This window comes from Loa loa (assembly GCF_000183805.2).
Source record: "Loa loa unplaced genomic scaffold supercont3.124, whole genome shotgun sequence".
Classification (NCBI taxonomy): Eukaryota; Metazoa; Nematoda; class Chromadorea; order Rhabditida; family Onchocercidae; genus Loa; species Loa loa.
Window position 1 is genome coordinate 129,170 of NW_018108304.1, and position 19,274 is coordinate 148,443.

General features: G+C 35.6%; 4 protein-coding genes across 4 annotated transcripts; 3 read left to right on the top strand and 1 right to left on the bottom strand.

Annotated features, from left to right (window-relative positions):
• Positions 1–127: 127 nt before the first annotated feature.
• Positions 128–1,914, bottom strand: LOAG_05808 (hypothetical protein; the record flags this gene model as incomplete). Its single annotated transcript, XM_003141345.2, has 5 exons — positions 128–308; positions 537–682; positions 949–1,105; positions 1,530–1,609; positions 1,738–1,914. The coding sequence occupies 5 exons, from the start codon at positions 1,912–1,914 to the stop codon at positions 128–130; spliced, it is 741 nt and encodes a 246-aa protein (XP_003141393.2).
• A 1,174-nt stretch (positions 1,915–3,088) lies between these two features.
• LOAG_05809 (hypothetical protein) lies at positions 3,089–9,011 on the top strand. Its single transcript, XM_020446976.1, has 10 exons — positions 3,089–3,537; positions 4,086–4,215; positions 4,498–4,621; positions 4,939–5,024; positions 5,246–5,433; positions 5,691–5,815; positions 6,087–6,312; positions 6,500–6,622; positions 7,215–7,478; positions 7,817–9,011. The coding sequence occupies exons 1-10, from the start codon at positions 3,103–3,105 to the stop codon at positions 8,885–8,887; spliced, it is 2,772 nt and encodes a 923-aa protein (XP_020302745.1). The 5' UTR covers positions 3,089–3,102; the 3' UTR covers positions 8,888–9,011.
• A 931-nt stretch (positions 9,012–9,942) lies between these two features.
• Positions 9,943–15,964, top strand: LOAG_05810 (heat shock protein 75). Its single transcript, XM_003141347.2, has 12 exons — positions 9,943–10,412; positions 10,552–10,759; positions 11,349–11,517; positions 11,662–11,974; positions 12,206–12,331; positions 12,562–12,677; positions 13,057–13,204; positions 13,632–13,759; positions 13,988–14,172; positions 14,461–14,546; positions 14,791–15,006; positions 15,509–15,964. Exons 1-12 carry the CDS (start codon positions 10,200–10,202, stop codon positions 15,626–15,628), a joined length of 2,028 nt encoding a protein of 675 aa, XP_003141395.1. The 5' UTR covers positions 9,943–10,199; the 3' UTR covers positions 15,629–15,964.
• A 119-nt stretch (positions 15,965–16,083) lies between these two features.
• LOAG_05811 (derlin-2) lies at positions 16,084–18,983 on the top strand. Its single transcript, XM_003141348.2, has 5 exons — positions 16,084–16,215; positions 16,649–16,714; positions 17,028–17,192; positions 17,921–18,119; positions 18,558–18,983. The coding sequence occupies exons 1-5, from the start codon at positions 16,129–16,131 to the stop codon at positions 18,743–18,745; spliced, it is 705 nt and encodes a 234-aa protein (XP_003141396.1). The 5' UTR covers positions 16,084–16,128; the 3' UTR covers positions 18,746–18,983.
• Positions 18,984–19,274: the final 291 nt, after the last annotated feature.

A 19,274-nucleotide genomic window follows, 5' to 3' on the forward strand; every position in this document is an offset into this window, starting at 1 on the left:
TGCAGATATTAAGAACAAAAATTTGTGAATATTAACAATTTCAGACAATTCTAAATGTTTCTACACATTATAAATGTAACAGCAACAAAAGATCCTGTATTACTTTAGAGTAATAAAAGACCCCGTCTTACTTTATTTGTTCATGTTCATGATAAAAATTTTTGTTGAATGATGCATATTCCATTGCTGCATGATCAATCGGTTGAAGTGGATCGATCACTTTTTTCCATGTCCAAATTATATTACCATCTTCATCGTATTCATATATTTCATCTTCAAGTGTGTTTGTTTTATGTTCTTCCATAAATCTGAAACATTATTTCTTCCCTCTCGTGTCCGATTGTTTTAAATAAAAGTAACGATTATACGCTTGAGTCTGCAGTAATCTGTTCCTTCCAATACTATTAGAAGCTTAATCCTATCTTATAATCCAGTTTCTAGAATTAGTTAATTCTTAAAACTCGAAAACGATGGATAAGACATGATTTTCATTACTCCTCACCGTCTGTAAAGAACAAAATACTTCAACAGCTTACTTGAAGTACGATTCTTGCATATCCTCATCATCAATGTCCGCCCGTCCCAGCCCCTTATCTTTATCATCTTCTAAATCAGTACCCTTCTCTATTTTTACGCATCGTTCTTTATCCTTTCTTTCACTTTCTGCTTTATCTTGTTTTGCCTGAAATAATACAAAGTTCAGTTCTTGAAGTCAACCTGGAATGTTTAGAGAATTATAAAATTCTTTAGTAATTGCAGCGCCTTAAAAAGAACCTGTTAGCACAGATATAGAAACAGTAACCATTTACAAAAGAGAACTATCAGAAAGTCAGGTCACTTCCTCTTTTCTTTCTCATTACGGCGAATTAAATAAAGATTGATTGAAATTAATGAATTTCTTACTGAAAGAAAGATAAAAGAAGAAAAAATAGTTGAAAAACTCCGAACCTGTTTATCAACTCCTGCCATAAAAGCATCCAATGGATCTTCCTCTTCGTCACCGTTAACACCACCACCATCATCACCGATGGATGCTGCATTTGCTCCAGGGCTTCCGGGTACAGGCTGATATTCTAACTCATCGTCTGAATCTTTCTCCAAATACCTGAAGTATACAAAGAAATAAAGTGTGAAGTTTTACGGTGTAAGCACTTGTCAGTTTCACGTAAGCAAGTATTACTTGAATCCGACTATTCGATGCGTACGTTTGCAAACAAATTCAGATTTACAAAGTCAATGTAGTTATGAATTTCATCGGAATAAAAAAATTTAACTGAAGTTTCTATCATGGCGTGGTAACCGATTCAACCAGAAAGAGGGCAGTTTACCGCAGAAAAATGCTGTAGAGTAAATAAGAACAATACAGAGTCACGCGCTATATGGAGGCTGAGACAGAAGGAAAGTCTTGAAATCAAGACTTAGGACTGGACATTATCCTTGAAATCAAGGATAATGTCCAGTCCTAAGTGGTTCAAATTTTCTTTTTAATAAAAAGCGCTGCACCATCAATTTGCTTAGTGCCAACTTACTCGTCATCGTAGATTTTCTTCTTACGCGGTTCAGGCTTGCCAGTTGTGGATTTCCCACCATTCGACATCAAAGCATCGTACTAACAACAAAAATACAAATCAAAATGCTCCATGGAAACCTAACTACCCATTAAATTGAAAGTTGTTTTACAAAAATTTCGAGTACTTTAATAACTTCAAAAAAGATGAAAGTATTTCAACAATATACCTGTTCTTCCTTCTTGCGTTCAAGATCTTTGGTCATAGCATCGCTCACAACAGCAGCAGCATTCGGAATTGTCAACTGAGCTGGGGGTGGAACGGCACCCATAAATCCCGAGGCAGTCGGAAAACGAACAGTTGGCTCGAAATTGGAAGGCTTCGAATAAGCAAATCCTCTACGCATGTTCTCTGAATGTTTTACAAACTTGAATGAAAGGTACACCGAACAAGCAAATCATAGGAGAATATGCATACAAATAACTGCACACATCTCGAATAGTGATGTAACCATTTTAAATATGGCTTTTCTGATCATAACACCGGCCATTAAATCTTCTTAAACTATCCCTCGCAAAATTATTTCTCAAGTTTTCCCTCATGAAATCATTTCTCAGACTGTTTCAAGCTTCCGAGTACATGTCCAATCAACTTTGACATTACCCTCAAATGTTGCAATTGTATTTTTGTCTAAATGTCTACAGGAACAGGTTAGCCAACATCCAACTAATCATTTCGGTCTAAAACTAAAACAAAAATTGATGAATAATATCATTTTCGAACAACAACAAACTTCCATCTTTACTCTGGCAATCGAAAAATCGCTAATTCATAATTTTTATCGATTTCACCATTTCCTCAAAACACGGGGTCTAGTAGCGCTCTGTGGTCTTCACAACAGCGCTATGTTATTCCTTGCGAAATCTTCCAGATACTTTACGGTGCTATTTTGGGATCTCTCGGGTCTCTCCATCCTGAACACTACCCTTTTCTCCCCAACCACACTCCCTTTTCCAGTCACTGAAATTCAACTGTATTAATTCCGATAAAACCACGGTCTAGCAATCACTTTAGGTGGTCGCGGTCCGGTGGTCTGTAAAATTTTGATTCTGACAGAGAGGAGGCTTGACGATGTTGTAATGTTTGTAAGGTGACCTTGGGGAAGTGAGGCATCCTGAGAGATAAGAGTGAGGGTTTCAGGTATTGCGATGGAGGCGGATTGGAAGGTCACGTGATCTGAGGAATATACATAAGAAGTTTGAGGGATTTTCTCACTTCTGTTTTATGGTATTAATGGGGAATTCATGTGAATCTAGTTGATTTCTTGACTTTTTGGGAATTTAATCTAATGAAATGATATGTTATGCATCGATCACTCTGCTTTACGTACCTTCATACTGTGTATTTCTCGTTGATAGCTTGTAACTGGCAAATGCTGTTGAAGTTTACTTCAGTTACATTTGTGGGCCTGAAGAGGCATTTCAAAAAATGGCTTCAGGCCTATTAACGAAGAATTTTAGTAGTTTGCCAGAAGAAAAAGCGAATGTAAGCGATATTTGATCGTTGAAGGGAGATCATCATTGCAGATTTCTGGATGGCGGCACAGACAGGATCAAAAGCGGACGAGGAGGATAAATTTGAACCAGGAAGTAGTACCTCTACTGCAGCAATTTCTCGGCGGCGGATCATCTACCGACCATTTTCTATAAATCCGCATACTTCAACAACTACCGTTACAGCAACTATAAGAGACACTCTGATAGCTGTTCGAGATGCAGTTGCTGCTTCTATCATGACTACTTCCTCCTCCACTTTTCCTAAGGCATCTACTAGTACCGCCAGTGCTACTGCTGATACAACGACTATCAGTACTTACGCTTCGAATATTTCACAACAGCATGCTGTTTGTTTGACCAATCCAGAAACGAACACAGCCACACCTGGCAATAATACCATTAACAAAGTACCCCGTCGATGGGAACAATGGAACAGCTCGGAAATTAACGCATTCTTCGAGGGTATCAAATTGGTTAGTAGTTTTGTGAGGACATTTCTTTCGTTCCTTCTACACTGAGTTTCACTTGTTTAGGTTTTCTAAAACTGATGGGCCTTTGAGCTAATCAATCGGTGAATTCTCATGTGATGCTAAATGTGCAACTGTTTCATTTAGTAGGCTGTTGGCGATTCGGAACACTTATCCAACAGAAATATCCTACCGACCTATCCTGGAGTTTTTGGAGCATTTTAATACTTTCCGCTGCGCTTCAACACTACTTAACCTCAACTGTTGTGGTCTTTCATCATGTTGAGGCAGCTCAGTGGATTTTACAGAGCTTAGATATTTGAGTAACGATCTCTTTTATTTGAACAATATGAATTTTTTTCTTTTGATTCGGCTAAGAAAGAGCTGCTTAATTGGTCTGCCTTAGAAAAATGATCCACACACTTGGCAATAGCTATTAAATCAAGGAGATTTATCTCCGATAGTAACTATGTCGTAGCTTTGCCAGAACATCGCAACTTCTGAAGTGGCCAACGGTTAGATAAGTAGTTGTGATAGATGTTTCACATTTCTAGTATGGAAAAGATTTCGAACAAATGGCAAAATTGATGGCACGGAGAAAATTGAACAAAGACAAGGATCAAGTTCGTAATTATTATTTCAATTCGCTCAAACTGCTGAGATCTTCAACACGTATTGATGAAAGTTAGTTTCTTTTTTCCTAATTTTAATTTCGCTTGTTTTCGATGATTAGTTCATGTCCCAAGTTTTAATAAAAAAATTCATAGCAGTTTTATTGTTTTTGGTGTGAAATATCGTGATAAAAAACACTGATGTAATTGAAGATGTTGGACTTCATTTCACATTTCACGTTATGACGTATTTTCCATAGTATAGGAATGTTCAGTATTCACATCGATAAATAGCTACTTATCCGCTACTAAGTAATAGATCCTGTGAACATCTTTAATATTTTGGAAACTTCAGCCTTGATGGCAGGTATACCACGAGATGTTAAGGAGTTATTTATTTTGATTAATGGATTTGAATGGAAGAGAAGAGTTTGTGGCAAGTTTGATCAAGCCAAATTTCAGCAACTAGTTATGGAAGGGTTAATATTTTATTATAATTTTTGGAATTTCTACAGAAGTCTAAATTTCGAAGTTTGTTTCTTCCAGATATTCACACTGCTCATATGTTTGCATTGCGCCCTGACATCTGCATAGCTCATGCAGCCTTTTTTATCTGTCGGATAAGCTGCAATAGATTAGACAGTAAATTGCAACTGCCTTGACTACTTTTACTCCATTGTCTGTATCTGATACGAAGATTTCCGTGGAATTTGTTTTCAGATTGTTATGAAGAACTTATAAGTATAGTATTCTTGAAATTATTGAAGATTTTATGGGTTAGATTGCTTTTTTATAGATCAACGTATGAGAAGAAAAGAAAGAAAAAGCAGCTAGTACTGATACGTACGCCAGTTTGTCCTTCTTTGCAGAAATTTTTCCCGAGTATGCCAAAGTTTTCTTGACGATTACTGATATTACTTAAATAAAAATCATTAAAAAAACGAAAATATAGGGACCAGTCAGAAAGTCATTTTTCTTTGAAATTAGAATTCAGTTTCAATTTTCCAACCGAGTTCCATTTTATTATTTTTGAGAATGAGTAGACCCTCATTACTTATTATTTCCCGCGCGCAGCATATTCCCAGTATTCTATCTGTTTCCAGGTTGCAGCTCATCACCATTACCATCGCATATTTTTATATGTCTCACGCCGAAAACCGAAGCTGATCGTTATTTCGTGGAGCAACGTGGACAAAATCCTTTGATTAGAATCAGGGTCGCCATTAGCGATCAACTTAGTCGTATTTTCTCATTTCTTAAGATAAAATGGAGTTTGCGGATCCAGAAATTGGTATTATTTAGTTTAAAATTGTTTAGAGCCCAATTCAAATATTCTTGAAGCTTTTATTAAATGCATAAGTTTCCTACCGCTTAGTCATGATAATCTGACTATGGTGGACATGTGTTATATTGGTTCATGGGAAAAGCTCACGATGCAGATCGTTAAATTGGCTATTAAATTCACAATTGTTTCTTATGGAATCCGGGAAAACTTGATTGGAATTTCTTCACATTTTCTCTAGACATATTATGGTAAAAATTATTCAGCTTGGAACCATGTCGAAGGAGGAAGAGCAACTAACAGTGGTATTGTATCCCGATAAATCAACTCGCGTGGGCAAGATAATTGTGAATCTGTATGAAGCTACGCCGACGATATTTTCAATAAATAGGCAAGCCCTGTTGGATTCATACTATATGGATTAGAATATAAAGAAAATGATTTGAACGTAAATTTATACTAAAATTTCTCTCAGGCTAACTATATAATTGCTCATTTGAAAAGTATACACCTTTTAACTTTATTCGTTACTGCGTGACGTAAGACAGCTTTAGAACATCACTTTCCTTTAGGTTTATAAGTTGGGTGTTCCTGAGACAGTCTTTACTGCTTATTTTTTTCATTGCTAATTTTTTTAATACCATTGTTAGGTATGATTGTAGGCTGGTAAAAGAACTTCAACGAACGGGAACCATTGAACAAAGCAATGAACTCTCTAAACGTAGGAGTACAAATGCTGGCGAAGAAACATCCGAAGATGTAGAGATGTCAAATGCCACAGAAGATGATGATGATGATGGACCATTTACAATCAACGAGAACAAGCTGCGTGGTGGACTTACTGAAAAAAACGTTCTCAAAGCTACTGTGACTGAATTATATTATTTGGTGCGCACTTACTAATTCTTGTCATTTTTCAAAATACGTCAAACACTTGCTTCCGTTTTACATTGAATCATGCTCAGAAATAATGAACAGTTCTCGTAATTTATGATCTTTTTCTAGTACTACAGAATTTTTTTAGTTATTGGTTTGTAAAAACTTTATGCATTAATTGTGATGGTTGCAATTTAAGTGTGGTAAAGAGTCTGAAATCAAACTTGTTTATTCAACGGGGATGAAGCGAATGGGCGATCCCGAACCATGGCGTATTTTTCTTCATCTTCTAGATCGTGGTTACGGTGACAATCTTTGTAAGGTAAATCTACTGTTTTTGAATTTTCGATCAGTTTTTTGTTTTCCGGAAGTTAATTTGAAACATTGCACTGGATGCATATGTGGATTACATTTTTTGTTGACTGTTGCGCTGATTGTAACTTATTAGGTCGCGTCCTTGCCTTATTTCTTAAACGAATACAAGTCATATTTACTGAGAAAACTTCCGTTCTTTTTTTTCTCAATATATGTCCACCATTTCATTCAATCAATCAATTCGTAATGAAGGGCGATCTTCCAACTACATAACAAAATTACGATCTTATGTTTGGAAATACATCCGGTGCTGAAATAAAAAATAAGGTTTGGCATCGGGAACTGTTCTTCATTAAGCAAAAATATTATTAAGTCGGGTTAAGCAAAAATAAATGTTAAGATGTATAGGTGCACTCTTTCCTTCCTTCAAAAAATAAAAAATAGGAATTCTAACGTTTTGTTGAATTTCTTAGTTGAAGTATTATATTTTTCGTAAACTGCTAAAGTTTGACACTATTCCGAACATAAAGAATGTTTCATCGTTTTGAATGTCACATGAGAAACATGAACATCACATTGCTGCTCTGATATTTTTACAGTCTCTTGCTGATCCGCAAAGAATAGCAGAATCAGATGAATTCATAGAACAAAAATGGCAAGAAAGGATTCGAAAAAGATGCAAATCAAATAATCTTTCGGTGCAATCATCTGGCTGTCTAACTGCATCGACTGAAATGATGGAAACAACTGAAGCTGCTGCTCATGAAATGGTGGAGGCAGAGAATAGTGCTTTTATGCAGCAACTTGAAAGTTTGAGGGTGAAAAAACGTGCTCGCCCTTTTCATCAGCGTTTTCCTGGCAAGGTGAATTTTGTCCAACTTATGCCATTTGAATAGTTGTTTGAAATATTAGGAATTTATTGAAGTTTACGAACTTTGGTTTTTTGAATAGTATTCTCTCTGTTTGGATTAGCCGTTGTTAATGTTAGTGCTTTCCAGTGTAGGAGACATTCGCGCAAATCACTAACTTGTGGAAAAAGCTGGATAATGAATTCTACAATAATAAGGAAGCAGTTCACTTACTCTTAATGAAGTGCCTTATATTAAAAACAAAACCGAATACATGTTATGAAATTTTGTCTTACTACACTTTTTACTTGTTTGTTCAAATATTTTATGCATACTTTAATTTTTTTTTACAGAACAGTGGGATTATACAAGCAGTTGCGCTGAATTCTCCGTCAGTTCATCATTCTGCAGCAACTACTGCTTATCAGTTGGCTGATCCTATTTCTGGGTCTCAGAACGAACGATCAAGTGCAGTGCAACCCGATCAGCTTTCTTTTTCTGCTAGTGATGCAGCAAGATCCAGTGCTATTGCTGGTAAAATAAGGTCCCGTGATGGTAGTAGTAGAATCTGGTCTGACGTAGGAATTTCTGGTGAATTCAAGCCTGACGATAATTTCGATGGAATCAGGACAGGAAATGGTTACTTACTGCAAGAAACCAGTGTTTCATCACATCCAACACAAGTTCATCGTATGATGGAAGCGAGGTATCAGTTGGTTAATCCTGTATTTGTAGCTCACAAAGTAGCAACATCGACATCACCTGCGCGGTTTGTTCCTTCATCATGCAGTAATGCTGTTGGAATTAGGCACAGTGTTAGTAATACTACTGTTCCGATGTGTTCTACACAAGAAATGACAACAGTGCGATATCAGGTACCTGAGCCTGTATTCATGCCCGAAAACAGTCAATCGATACCAGAGCACTTTGTTTTTCCTGTTTCCAATACAGTTAATTCTGATGTGGTTCAGAAGATTCTAACATCGACAGTAGGTACTGTGGAGCCAAGTGGAGACTGTGGTGCTAGTGATCGTGGTATCATGCCTTCGTCACCAATCAAAGAGAGCAGCCTTCTAAGAGAATTGCATAGTGCACCGTCAATGGATAAGTCGATAGAAGTGATGCTGCAGGAGAATAGCACTGAATGTTATCGTTTTGTTGAACAGTTTGCTTCAACTATGAATTCTCGATCGAACGTCGTTAGCAATGCAGCTAATGCGGAAAGCGAAATAACTCGTATCGCACAACAGCTTGCCCAGTCGGCAGGTGATGCACTCAGATCTGTCGATAATAGTAGTGGTAGAGTGAGATCTGGTGATGGTAGTGGTTCAACTATCTCCGTTGGTGTTATGAATGTGACCAAATCCGCCGACCCTGATACTGTCGAGATTAGGTCCAGCGATGATAGGGAAGAAACGCAATGACTTTAATGCTTCCTTTGTATGCTTTGATTTTCAATTTTCATTCGCTTAGAACAGTTTTGAAAATAGGTAAGGTACGACGACTAATCCTTACTTTTTACCTTTTTTACCTTCTATTAGGCTCAGATGCTCAGAACTTTCTTCATGTTCTGCTCACAAGGTGAGATGTGTCGAATGTTTTTTGATTTTAATGTATTATCCCGGTGTCTTATCAAGGCTGGATCTTTTAGAAAAACTCGGTAGAATACCGGGGATTTCTAATAAGATCCAATGGAATTTCAGTAGCTATCCACTGTGGTATTTGTAGTGGTTCGGTATAGAAAATGTATGTTTTTTACTGACTTGATAGATTATTTCGGTGTCTCTCCCAAACTGGGATGCTAAAAAAAAACTCAATAGGACATCAGGAATCTTAAATTGATGTCTTTGAAAATTATGTCTTTGACCTGTATATGTCTTTGTACTATTTTAGAAAACATTCCTTGAAGGTAGTTCTATTTTCTTTATACTTCTGTAATTTTAGATACTTTTCCATTTTTCATTAAACTGCCTAAATTTTATTTTTCGCTTGTTGAAAGTAGGATTTGCTTATTGTTGCAGTCTTGTACATTCAGTGGTCTAAATAAAGGAATTTAATAGTAATGTACAAGGGAGGAGGTCAACAGAACCATACAATCTAGTTTGAAAATTTCAACTCAGCTTACTGTTATGAAAATTTTTGACATCTGGTTGGTTACATAGACATGACTTTTCGCTTTTATTACTTCTTTCTTTTTATTTCTTCGTCCAGATCCGGCGGACAGATTAGGGAAAGGAAGTAGAAAATAATATCATATGATCATTTGTAAAGCTATAATTTTTCGATGTTTCATATCTATACTTTCCTTATTCTGCTGTATATTATAGTAAAATTTGTTAAAAAAGTCTTGCTGATTGATTATATTTTGTTGGGTTGAATAAAATCAAACGAACTTATTTAAAAAATAAACTGACAATAAGACGTTCTTAGAAATTTCAGCCCTCACTTCAGCCGCATCCATTGATTAGGGTGGCAGTAATTTTCACTGTGATTTTAAATATTGAACGTGAGGCATTGTCCAATCGTTATAGATATCGAGACACTTGGTACATCACCATGTCCAGCATGTAATTACATCACGATTTCAGTACTGTTCTGAATTACCTGACATTTTGTTCTCCAGGTGGAAGAGTCATTTTTTCGTTGTGGAAAGTGCGGTAACATTTCACTTTTTGAATTGTTCAGATCTTGCTCAAATCCCGAAGCAAACATAGGTCTAACTTAATTTTTAGATAAATGGCATCTCGCAGAGGTGTGATCGTGTTACTGCGTTCCTTACAACGTCGTCCGTATTTGATACCAACGTCATGCAGTGCTGCTTCTACTGCTCGTCTTTTCTACACAACTCGATCTACTGGCAAACCAGCAGTGGCTGAAAGTTTCGAATTTCAGGCAGAAACAAAGAATTTGTTAGATATTGTTGCAAAATCACTTTATTCTGATCAAGAGGTTAATTTTCTGTTGCTGTATGGGAAGTCTTTATTTCTAAACAGTTCAGCCTTACTCTATACTTCGATCTGAATAGTCTTTTGAGATCCTCTCCTGTTCAAGTGAATAATCCTTTATACATCATACGTTAATGTTTAAGGTTTTTATCCGGGAATTGATATCAAATGCAAGTGATGCTCTGGAGAAGAGACGATGCAAACATCTGGAAACCAATAAAGATACGAATATTGCTTATGAAATCAAAATAACCACAGATGAGGATGCACGGTTGATTATTTTCGAAGATAATGGAATTGGAATGGACAAGGAAGATTTAGTGAACTGTCTAGGGACCATAGCTAAATCAGGTGAAATATTAATTGGAGCTCTATCCTTTCGGACTGCTGCAGCCTATTTATCTCCAGTGCTGCACTGTCTCTAGTTATCTGTATCTTACCACAAAATCATTGGGAATACAAAAAATATTTAGTACCCTGAAAACGCATTAATGATCTTGCATACTTGAGCGTTGATAATGATAAATTCCGGTTATGCTGGCAACTTCCAAATTTCCCACCAACAATTCTCTGTGTTTGATGAGAATAATTAGTTTTAAAGGCTACCAAGAAATTTTTTTTTGCTTTCTGAGAATATAGGCGAGAGGAACGGCAAGGTATTGTTAATATAACATTGGCATAAATTAAGCTTTCTAAGCCATCAAATCTTAATAATGCTGTGTCCTATGTCCAAGCTAATTTCTGTCAGATGAAACAGTCTCTATCTTTTTAAATTAGTAAGATCACTTTTTATCTAAATCTTATTAGTTGATAATAATTTCATTTTACTGCGTTTACTTTGTTATTTCCCGAAATTTACGGTCATATGGTAGCAGGATTTGTATTGGACAAAACAGTCTCAATCTTTCCATATCAGTTTTACTATCTTTTTTCTGTTTAGGATCAAAAAAATTCATGGAAGAGCAGTCTTCGCTAGGTCATGTATCCACCGAAAGCATTATTGGGCAATTCGGCGTCGGTTTCTACTCGGCATTCATGGTTGCAAATAATGTTGTAGTGAAAACGCGTAAAGAAGATAGCGATAAAGGTTATTTGTGGAAATGGAATGGGTATGTTTGAATAACGCTTTAAATCGTTTGTATTTTGAGTTACCGTAATACTTGTAGCTGCACGGTATTCAAAAACTTATTTCTAGGAGGAAATAATATAGTTCGGATTATCTTGTTAATACCTTTGTAAAGTAAATCTTATAGAGGAGATGCGTATTCAGTGGAAGAAGTCGATTCGTTACCTGTAGGTTCACGTATTGAAGTTACACTTCGTCCGGGTAGTGCAACGGAATTTGCGAAAAAAGATAAGGTTGTAGAGGTGATCAGCAAATATTCTTACTTTATCACTCTACCGATCACGGTGAATGGCGAACGGGTGAATACCGTGGACGCAATTTGGACAATGAATCCGAAGGAGGTGACCTCCGAAATGCATGACGTTTTCTTCCGACAACTCGCCAAAACCCATTTACCTCATCTAGTGAATGATCGTCCACAATATACTATCCATTATAAGGTTACACAAACTTATTTAATCTCAGATTTATTTTTTCATTAAATTCCATGACAGTTTACCCGACTCACAGGTTTTTTTGAAATGGTATTGCATAAATGCTCATTTCGTCACCCGCGTTATATGAAAACCATAGCAATGCACTGAATATTTGCAAAATAGCGTTTTAAATTGCGAATTGAAACTGTCACACTGTAATTTTGGGATTAAAATTCAAACATATACATGTTGTAGGCAGATGCTCCGATAAATGTCAGATCTTTGCTATATGTTCCATCTCACAATGTATCGCAGCTTGAGTTTGCCGGCTCGGCCGATCAGTCGGGAGTATCTCTATATGCGCGAAGAGTCCTTATAAAGGTTTCTTTTAGACCACCTATGATTGACAAGCAATTTATTTGATACCTGGAGTTGTAAAAATATCAGCGCTGTGCGATCGTCCTTTGCACGTATCAAATAAATTGGTATGGAATGTTCAAAAATTCCAGCAGTTTCTAATACAGATGACTTATCTTACGTTGGGAAAAAATACAAGAAATTTACCAATTGAATGAACCCTCAATTCATTTATCATTCGTTCTTCATTTCAGTCAAACGCCAAAGATCTTTTACCGCGATATTTACGTTTTCTAGTTGGTGTAGTCGATTCGGAAGATATTCCATTGAATTTGAGTCGGGAAATGCTGCAGATGGATGCTATCCTTGTGTAATGCCTTTTTTTTTTTTTTCATTTGTCGAGATTTCTAGCTTTTGCGTATGATCCTGTAAGCAATATGAAGATTGCGAATTTGTATTTCGCCTTTATCTGGAGTCTTGAAAATGCTACCTTTTAGCAGAAATTAACACATAAAACCAAAAAAGCATGATGTGCACGAAACATCCGCAAGTGAACTTATTAGAAATTCTGCAGCACTTTCTCAACAGTAACTACGAAGTGGATATGGGTAGATACAGCTAAGCTATAGAAATAATTGAGTATATATTGACAATCTTTTCATTAATATTCTTTTTGATTTGTTTCGAATAGGCAATGTTACTTTTGGTAGCACTTGAAATTATTGTTATTGTGATTACAAAATGTTCAGGAAATTGCGTCAAATTTTAACCGACAAAGTAGTATCATATTTTGTAAACGAAATGAAGAAGGATCGAATAAAATACAAGGAATTCTACGGTGGTTATTCTTTATATTTTAAGGAAGGTATTTGTACCGAGACTGATCAAAACATTAAGGTTAGCCTAAATTCGTTCGAACTAAGACACACTACTATTCGTCCTCACCTTCATTTATTCTTGATTTAGTCTGCTTTGAAAGTCGTAGCTGGACGTTATGCTTCGAAAAAAAACAAGTCAACTTTAAAGTTGAAGTTATAAAACTAACCTTAGATTAGTTTTGTCGAAGTGTTAACTTTACATTTAAATGGAATCCTCGCTTTTTTGTGCGATATCAACTCGTTCCACCAGAATACTTCCAAGACTAAAGTATTTTGTGTTGTGGTTTTTATATCCCTAGGAAGTTCTGAGTTATCAGAAGGAGGATAGGACCGTTCTTAGAAGAAGCCACCGCTGAGAAATTAAAAAATGAAATGATGTCATTCCTATCAACTGTTTAATTTCTATATTTCCTAATGGTTTGAGTCAGTTAAATGGAGAGTTTTAGGAACAGATTGGTTCGCTGTTGTTGTTTGAATCATCCAATCTCAAAGCAGGAACGTTAACTAGCTTGGATGAATATGTGGACCGAATGCAAAAAGATCAGAATGAAATTTATTACTTATTTGCTCCGAGGTAATTCTTTATGGTGTTATGCTATTTGTATTAAAGTTTTTGAGATGTGCAGGAATTTCGAAGATATGAATTGTACAAAAATACTTTGTGCAAGTTGGAATATATAATGAAGTGGTGCTTCCCGAGATTTTCAAATAAACTCAGTACCAAACTGCACTTCAAAACATTCAACTTCATAGAGAGTGAGATTCGGTTCACCCGTAATTAGATCGTCTCTTTTTTTTCCAGCCGTCAGCTTGCAGAACATTCCCCCTATTATGAAATGTTCAAATCAGCAAACAAGGAAGTTCTTTTTGCATATGATGCTGCCGATGAAGTTTGCTTATTGGCTATGCAGCAGTTCCGTATGAAGTCAATTAAATCAGCGGAAAATTGGACTCGTATCGAAGCAGGTGGTGACTCTCAAACTGCAAGTAAGTAATGTAGTTCTAACTATATTACTTACATTTGAAAGAGTTGAAAAACTCAAATGTTCTTTGTTCTTTCATAGTTCGTTTAATTCTAAACATCAGTTTTGTGTACTTTGTATTACTACGACGTATTACTACTTTGTACTACTATTTGTATTACTACGTTTCAAACTTGGTCTAACCTTTTCTTTATCAATGTAATGAACTACGATTTGCCACTAGAATAATTTACTCTCCCCAGTCGAATATAGCAGTGTTTTTTGTTTTAAAATTACATAAATTTTGTTCCAGCAATAACGATACGTGATGCTGACAAGAAAGAGTTACTCGACTGGTTGAAAACTGTATTGGGAAGCGTGAAAGTGAATGAAATAAAGGTATTTGCAATGCAGATCGACAATAACAGTAGAGTAGGCTGACTGATTGTATTGCTCAAAATCATTTTCTGGCAACCAATATTTAGCCATGGCACCACTTCTCTGCTAGGAAGAATGCTAGACATAGTGGCCAGTATCGATGTAATCCGGATTACATCTAGCTTTATAATGAAGCATCTGTTTATAGCTTGAAGCGTCTACAAAGACCAACAGCAAAAAAAAGAAAATTATTCCTGTGCTACAGAGCTCGGGTACAACAAGCGAACATCCTTGCATGATCACAATTGGTGCTGAAATGGGTGCTGCTCGTCATTTTCTTCGTGTTGGGCAAGTGAAGGATACCGAGCATCTGGCTTTTTTGAAACCAACTCTTCATGTCAACTTAAATCATCCAATTATCAGTGCACTAATTAAACTACACAAATCGGAACCGGCAGTAGCTGGTCTTGTCGCTGAGCAGGTACTAATATGCTTTTTATTTCAGTAAGAAATACACTTTGCAACTTTCGAAATAGATATTTCAAAAATACAAGCATGGATTCAGTTGGTAATAAACTAGTCTTGGATTTCGGAATTTACCAGTGATTATTTGTTTGATTTTTTGCTACTTTTTATCACCCATCACTACTTATGCAGGAAAACATCGAATCTCACTCAACTGTATAATAAGACAATTTTTGCGGCGATCTGCTCTATTTTGGCTTGGTTCATAAGTTCTAAGTTATTAGTAAAGCTACCTCACAATTTTTTCGAGAAAAAAAAAGAAAAAAAAACTCGGCACTTAATTCTGTGTGATATACAGAGCCGCTGTCAGACAAAAAAGATGCAGTGGATATTTTGTCTAGTATTCAGTAATCTAGAGTTTTATAAGATTTATAATCAAAAAATTTTATGTTCAGTAAGGACTTTAGAATTTTAGAATTTGAAGAGACAAAACAAAGTCATGCTTTTTTGATTTTCAGATCTACGACAATGCTCTGATAACTTGCGGATTGATGAAAGATTCATCGAAAATGGTTGACCGGGTTAATCGGCTGCTAAGTGAGCTTCTGCAGCCTAAGTCTTCTATACTTACACCCTGATTTCTTAACTGTTATTGTTACTTGTTATTTCGATCTATTTGAATCCTGAACAATACGCTTCGAATGACTAAGGCTTGATGATCAGCGTAACTTTTTTTAACGTGAAATATTTCTAATTCTGGTTCTCGAAATTTTGGGAAACCAAAATAGAAATGCGAGTAGCGAATTGTTTTTCCCAGTACGCATGAAGTTCCAGCTAAAATAGAGTATTTGTTAGAATATGTGGTGAGATTTGTTAATCGTCATAAAATCGATCCCAGTATGTTTTTTATTTGTGTTATTCATGTCATGTATTGATGTCATATTTCTCCTGTTAACTGAATAAAAATTGTCGAAAATAGAAAAAAGTTTGCATATGTTTAGGGGATCGCAGATTCCAGATGGTATTCCTCTGCTATATTCATCCTGAGGCATTCATCCGTTGTCTTTAATGTAGTGGTTACATATTACTTCATCCATTCTTAGCCTAATCAACATTATCGACATAGACTGCTGGGAAGATGCAGGCTCTACTCCAAGCGTACGAGGAAATGCCTCCTGTAACGAGGATTTATACGACCGCATGTGTCTTAACTACACTTGCAGTGGTAAGTATATAGATTATTGGTTGCAATTTTTTGTTATCTAGAGTTATTTCGACACTCGTTTGTAGCAGAGTGGAGATATTTGACCAGTAACTCTTTTTCGGAATTATAGTATCCTTTATGTTCCTGTTTTTCCTTCAATGGCTTCCTTTTGGTTCCAGTTTAACTGTTCACCAAATAAGTTAATACTGCGTTCTCGAACTGCTCACCTGGCCTTTGACTTTGTGTACAAAAGAGACAAATCACAACGTTTAAATGGCTTGTACAAAAAAGACAAATCATAACGTTTAAATGGCTTGTACAAAAAAGACAAATCATAACGTTTAAATGGCTTAGCATCCTTCATACTGTATGACTTTAAAATTGCGCATAAGTTTCTATGCGCTTTTATTGATTTAACTCGAACTGTGGTGCATTGCGGTTGCTTTTATTTCAGCAATTGGATTTTGTTACGCCATTTCATTTATATTTTAACTGGAATCTAATTATTTATGAATATGAAGTAAGTTGGCTTTTTTATAGTAACGAGATATGATTTACTGCCATTCACAGGTTTTTTGAGCAGTCTTCGTCCTTGATAGCATAGTTAAAAAAGGAACTTTCGACTCTGCTGGATGTATACTATAAAATACTGAAATTTGAAATCAATCTGAACAAATGATTATTGATTAGAAGTTATTTAACATCAGTCGATGAGAAATAGTTTGGATTCACTGACAGATTATTATTTGCAGAGATATCTGATATCCGTTTAATTTGGCAATATTTAAATCCCTGATTTTTGTTGTTTATAACTTCAAATAAATTCTTTCCAGTTTTGGCGACTGTTAACATCGTTTTGTTTCTTTGGTTCATTTGGATTTAGTTTTTTGTTCAATATGATTTTTACGTATCGATATTGCATGATGCTCGAGGAAGGTTCGTTTCGTGGACGGCGTGCTGACTTCGCTTTTATGTTCATTTTTGGAGCAGTTTTTATGGTAATATATTTTGTACATTTCCCTCTTCAAGCTTGAATCGTGTTTTTGTTAAAATATGGAATAATTTATCACTTTTAATCTTTTCGGAAAGAATTGCGTCTTTTAAATATATTTGTTCATGTTTAAACATGGTGAAGTGTAGTGACATTTTGTTCTTCCGGTTAAATGTCATGAAATTTTTAATGTGGTTTTTTGAATCTTACATTAGACATTTAGAAAGAATTTTGAAGTAGTGAAAATGTTAAGTGAGGTTTTCAGATATTTATAGCTGCCCTGATAATTGATTTATAAGACACTGTTTAGTAATCAACAAGAATTTCAAGGCGTTACTCACCTTATTTTATAGAATGCCTGTTAGGGATAGGTATGCTTGTTGTCTTTCTCCATTTAGTTAATTTTGGAAATTTGATTATTTTGTTAATGCTCAAAGGTTTTTTTTTCTTTTTTTCTTCTTGGACTAAGTTGAACACTGTTTAAAACAATCAGTTATTCGAACAGCATGGTTTCATGCAAAGCAGTATTTACATAGTCAAATTCATTACAATTCTGAAGATCATTTTCTTGTTAATTTGGATAGGATTTCGTTGGCATATATGTTATGGAAGATAAAATCTTTTACAGGAAAATGATAGAGTTTCCTATCTCCGATGAAGATATAATTGACATTAACAATAGTAATCATTAATGATGAATTCAAATCTCTTTGCTGCAGTTTATGAATGTTTTAGATTGTTTGTGGTACTTTTGTTCATATGGTATTTCTTGGACAGGCTTTTACCATTATGCTTGTTTATGTGTGGAGTAGACGGAATCCATATGTACGCATGAATTTTTTTGGTGTTCTCAGCTTCAATGCTCCCTATTTACCATGGGTGTTGCTTTTATTCTCACTGCTTCTCGGTAACAACGCTATCGTTGATTTCATGGGTGAGTTAAATTCAAATTTGATATATTGTATTCTGAACTTCAAAAATTTTCGCAGAAAATTTCTTATAAATTCTAGTGCATTCTTTCTGATTCGTAACAAGTTTGTGAAATCTGGATTTCGACAGTCTTATGGTTCATTTAGAATATCAACTCCTATTTACTGATTTGGATCACTATTAATGGTGAACTCCCAGTTCTAATAAAAGAATTGCTCACCATGCATTAGACCAACATTTTTAATATAAGCGAGTCGTTTTGGTCACTTTTAACGTGCTGTATTCACTAAGTCCTTCCAGTCATTTTTTGAACGGTCGTCAATGGTCATTTGACTATGCCAGATATGGCTTATGCTCGCTTCTTTAGACCTAATCTGGTTAAATCGAAAGAAATTGTGATAGTAACTTATTTGATATTGTAATTCAGAACCAATACTTTCAGGAATAGCATGTGGCCATTTCTATTTCTTCTTGGAAGATGTGTTTCCGTTACAACAGAATGGTTTTCGTGTTTTGCAGACACCTCACCTATTAAAGTGGCTACTAGATCCGGTTCCCGTTGGACCTGTTGATATAGATGAACGACCCGGTGGTTTCATTTGGGGTGAACAGCCACCTGTACCTGAATAGCCCTTAAATTGATATTTCGTATGCGCTGTATTTCTCTTGAGGGAATTCGTATTTGTTTGAAGGCTCGTACGACTGTAGTTTGAGATTTTTAGTGATATCCTCTTGTTTGCATTTTTCATATCTTTAAAAAGGTCATTAGCATTCTGCAGTTGTTGGTTTCGACTCACGTGCCTCTCTGATTGGATATATCAACGGAATATGTTGATTACCATTATCTTACAAAAAAAAAAAAACAAAAGTGGAACGCGAACGTGGAGATCATTTGTTCAATTATAATTAACGTTGTTGTAAAGTCTATTTATGAGGCATATTTTTTAAATTATAAGGACAAGGACATATCCAGCTGTTTTCTTTTACTTGCGCTATCGCTTTCTCTTTGTGCTGTGATATGATCCTGAAATTTAAAAACTTATTCATTTATTGCATATTTTTCTTTGGATACATAGCTGCACAGATAATGTGTAATAGGTTCTTTTGGATTGGGTGCATTATGTTTATCGTGAGTTAATATGCTGTACGATACATTTTC

What these genes read in the sequence shown, in the direction of transcription:
- LOAG_05809 (XM_020446976.1), top strand. Translation starts at nt 3,103, where the DNA reads ATGGCGGCACAGACAGGATCAAAAGCGGACGAGGAGGATAAATTTGAA. An exon ending in CAGCAACTAGTTATGGAAGG is followed by an intron (nt 4,622 to 4,938) that starts GTTAATATTTTA and finishes GCTTTTTTATAG; the next exon opens with ATCAACGTATGAGAAGAAAA. An exon ending in GTTTGCGGATCCAGAAATTG is followed by an intron (nt 5,434 to 5,690) that starts GTATTATTTAGT and finishes AAAATTATTCAG; the next exon opens with CTTGGAACCATGTCGAAGGA.
- LOAG_05810 (XM_003141347.2), top strand. Translation starts at nt 10,200, where the DNA reads ATGGCATCTCGCAGAGGTGTGATCGTGTTACTGCGTTCCTTACAACGT. An exon ending in AGGGACCATAGCTAAATCAG is followed by an intron (nt 10,760 to 11,348) that starts GTGAAATATTAA and finishes TTTTCTGTTTAG; the next exon opens with GATCAAAAAAATTCATGGAA. An exon ending in CAGATGGATGCTATCCTTGT is followed by an intron (nt 12,678 to 13,056) that starts GTAATGCCTTTT and finishes CAAAATGTTCAG; the next exon opens with GAAATTGCGTCAAATTTTAA.
- LOAG_05811 (XM_003141348.2), top strand. Translation starts at nt 16,129, where the DNA reads ATGCAGGCTCTACTCCAAGCGTACGAGGAAATGCCTCCTGTAACGAGG. An exon ending in TCTTAACTACACTTGCAGTG is followed by an intron (nt 16,216 to 16,648) that starts GTAAGTATATAG and finishes CTTTTATTTCAG; the next exon opens with CAATTGGATTTTGTTACGCC. An exon ending in CGCTATCGTTGATTTCATGG is followed by an intron (nt 18,120 to 18,557) that starts GTGAGTTAAATT and finishes CAATACTTTCAG; the next exon opens with GAATAGCATGTGGCCATTTC.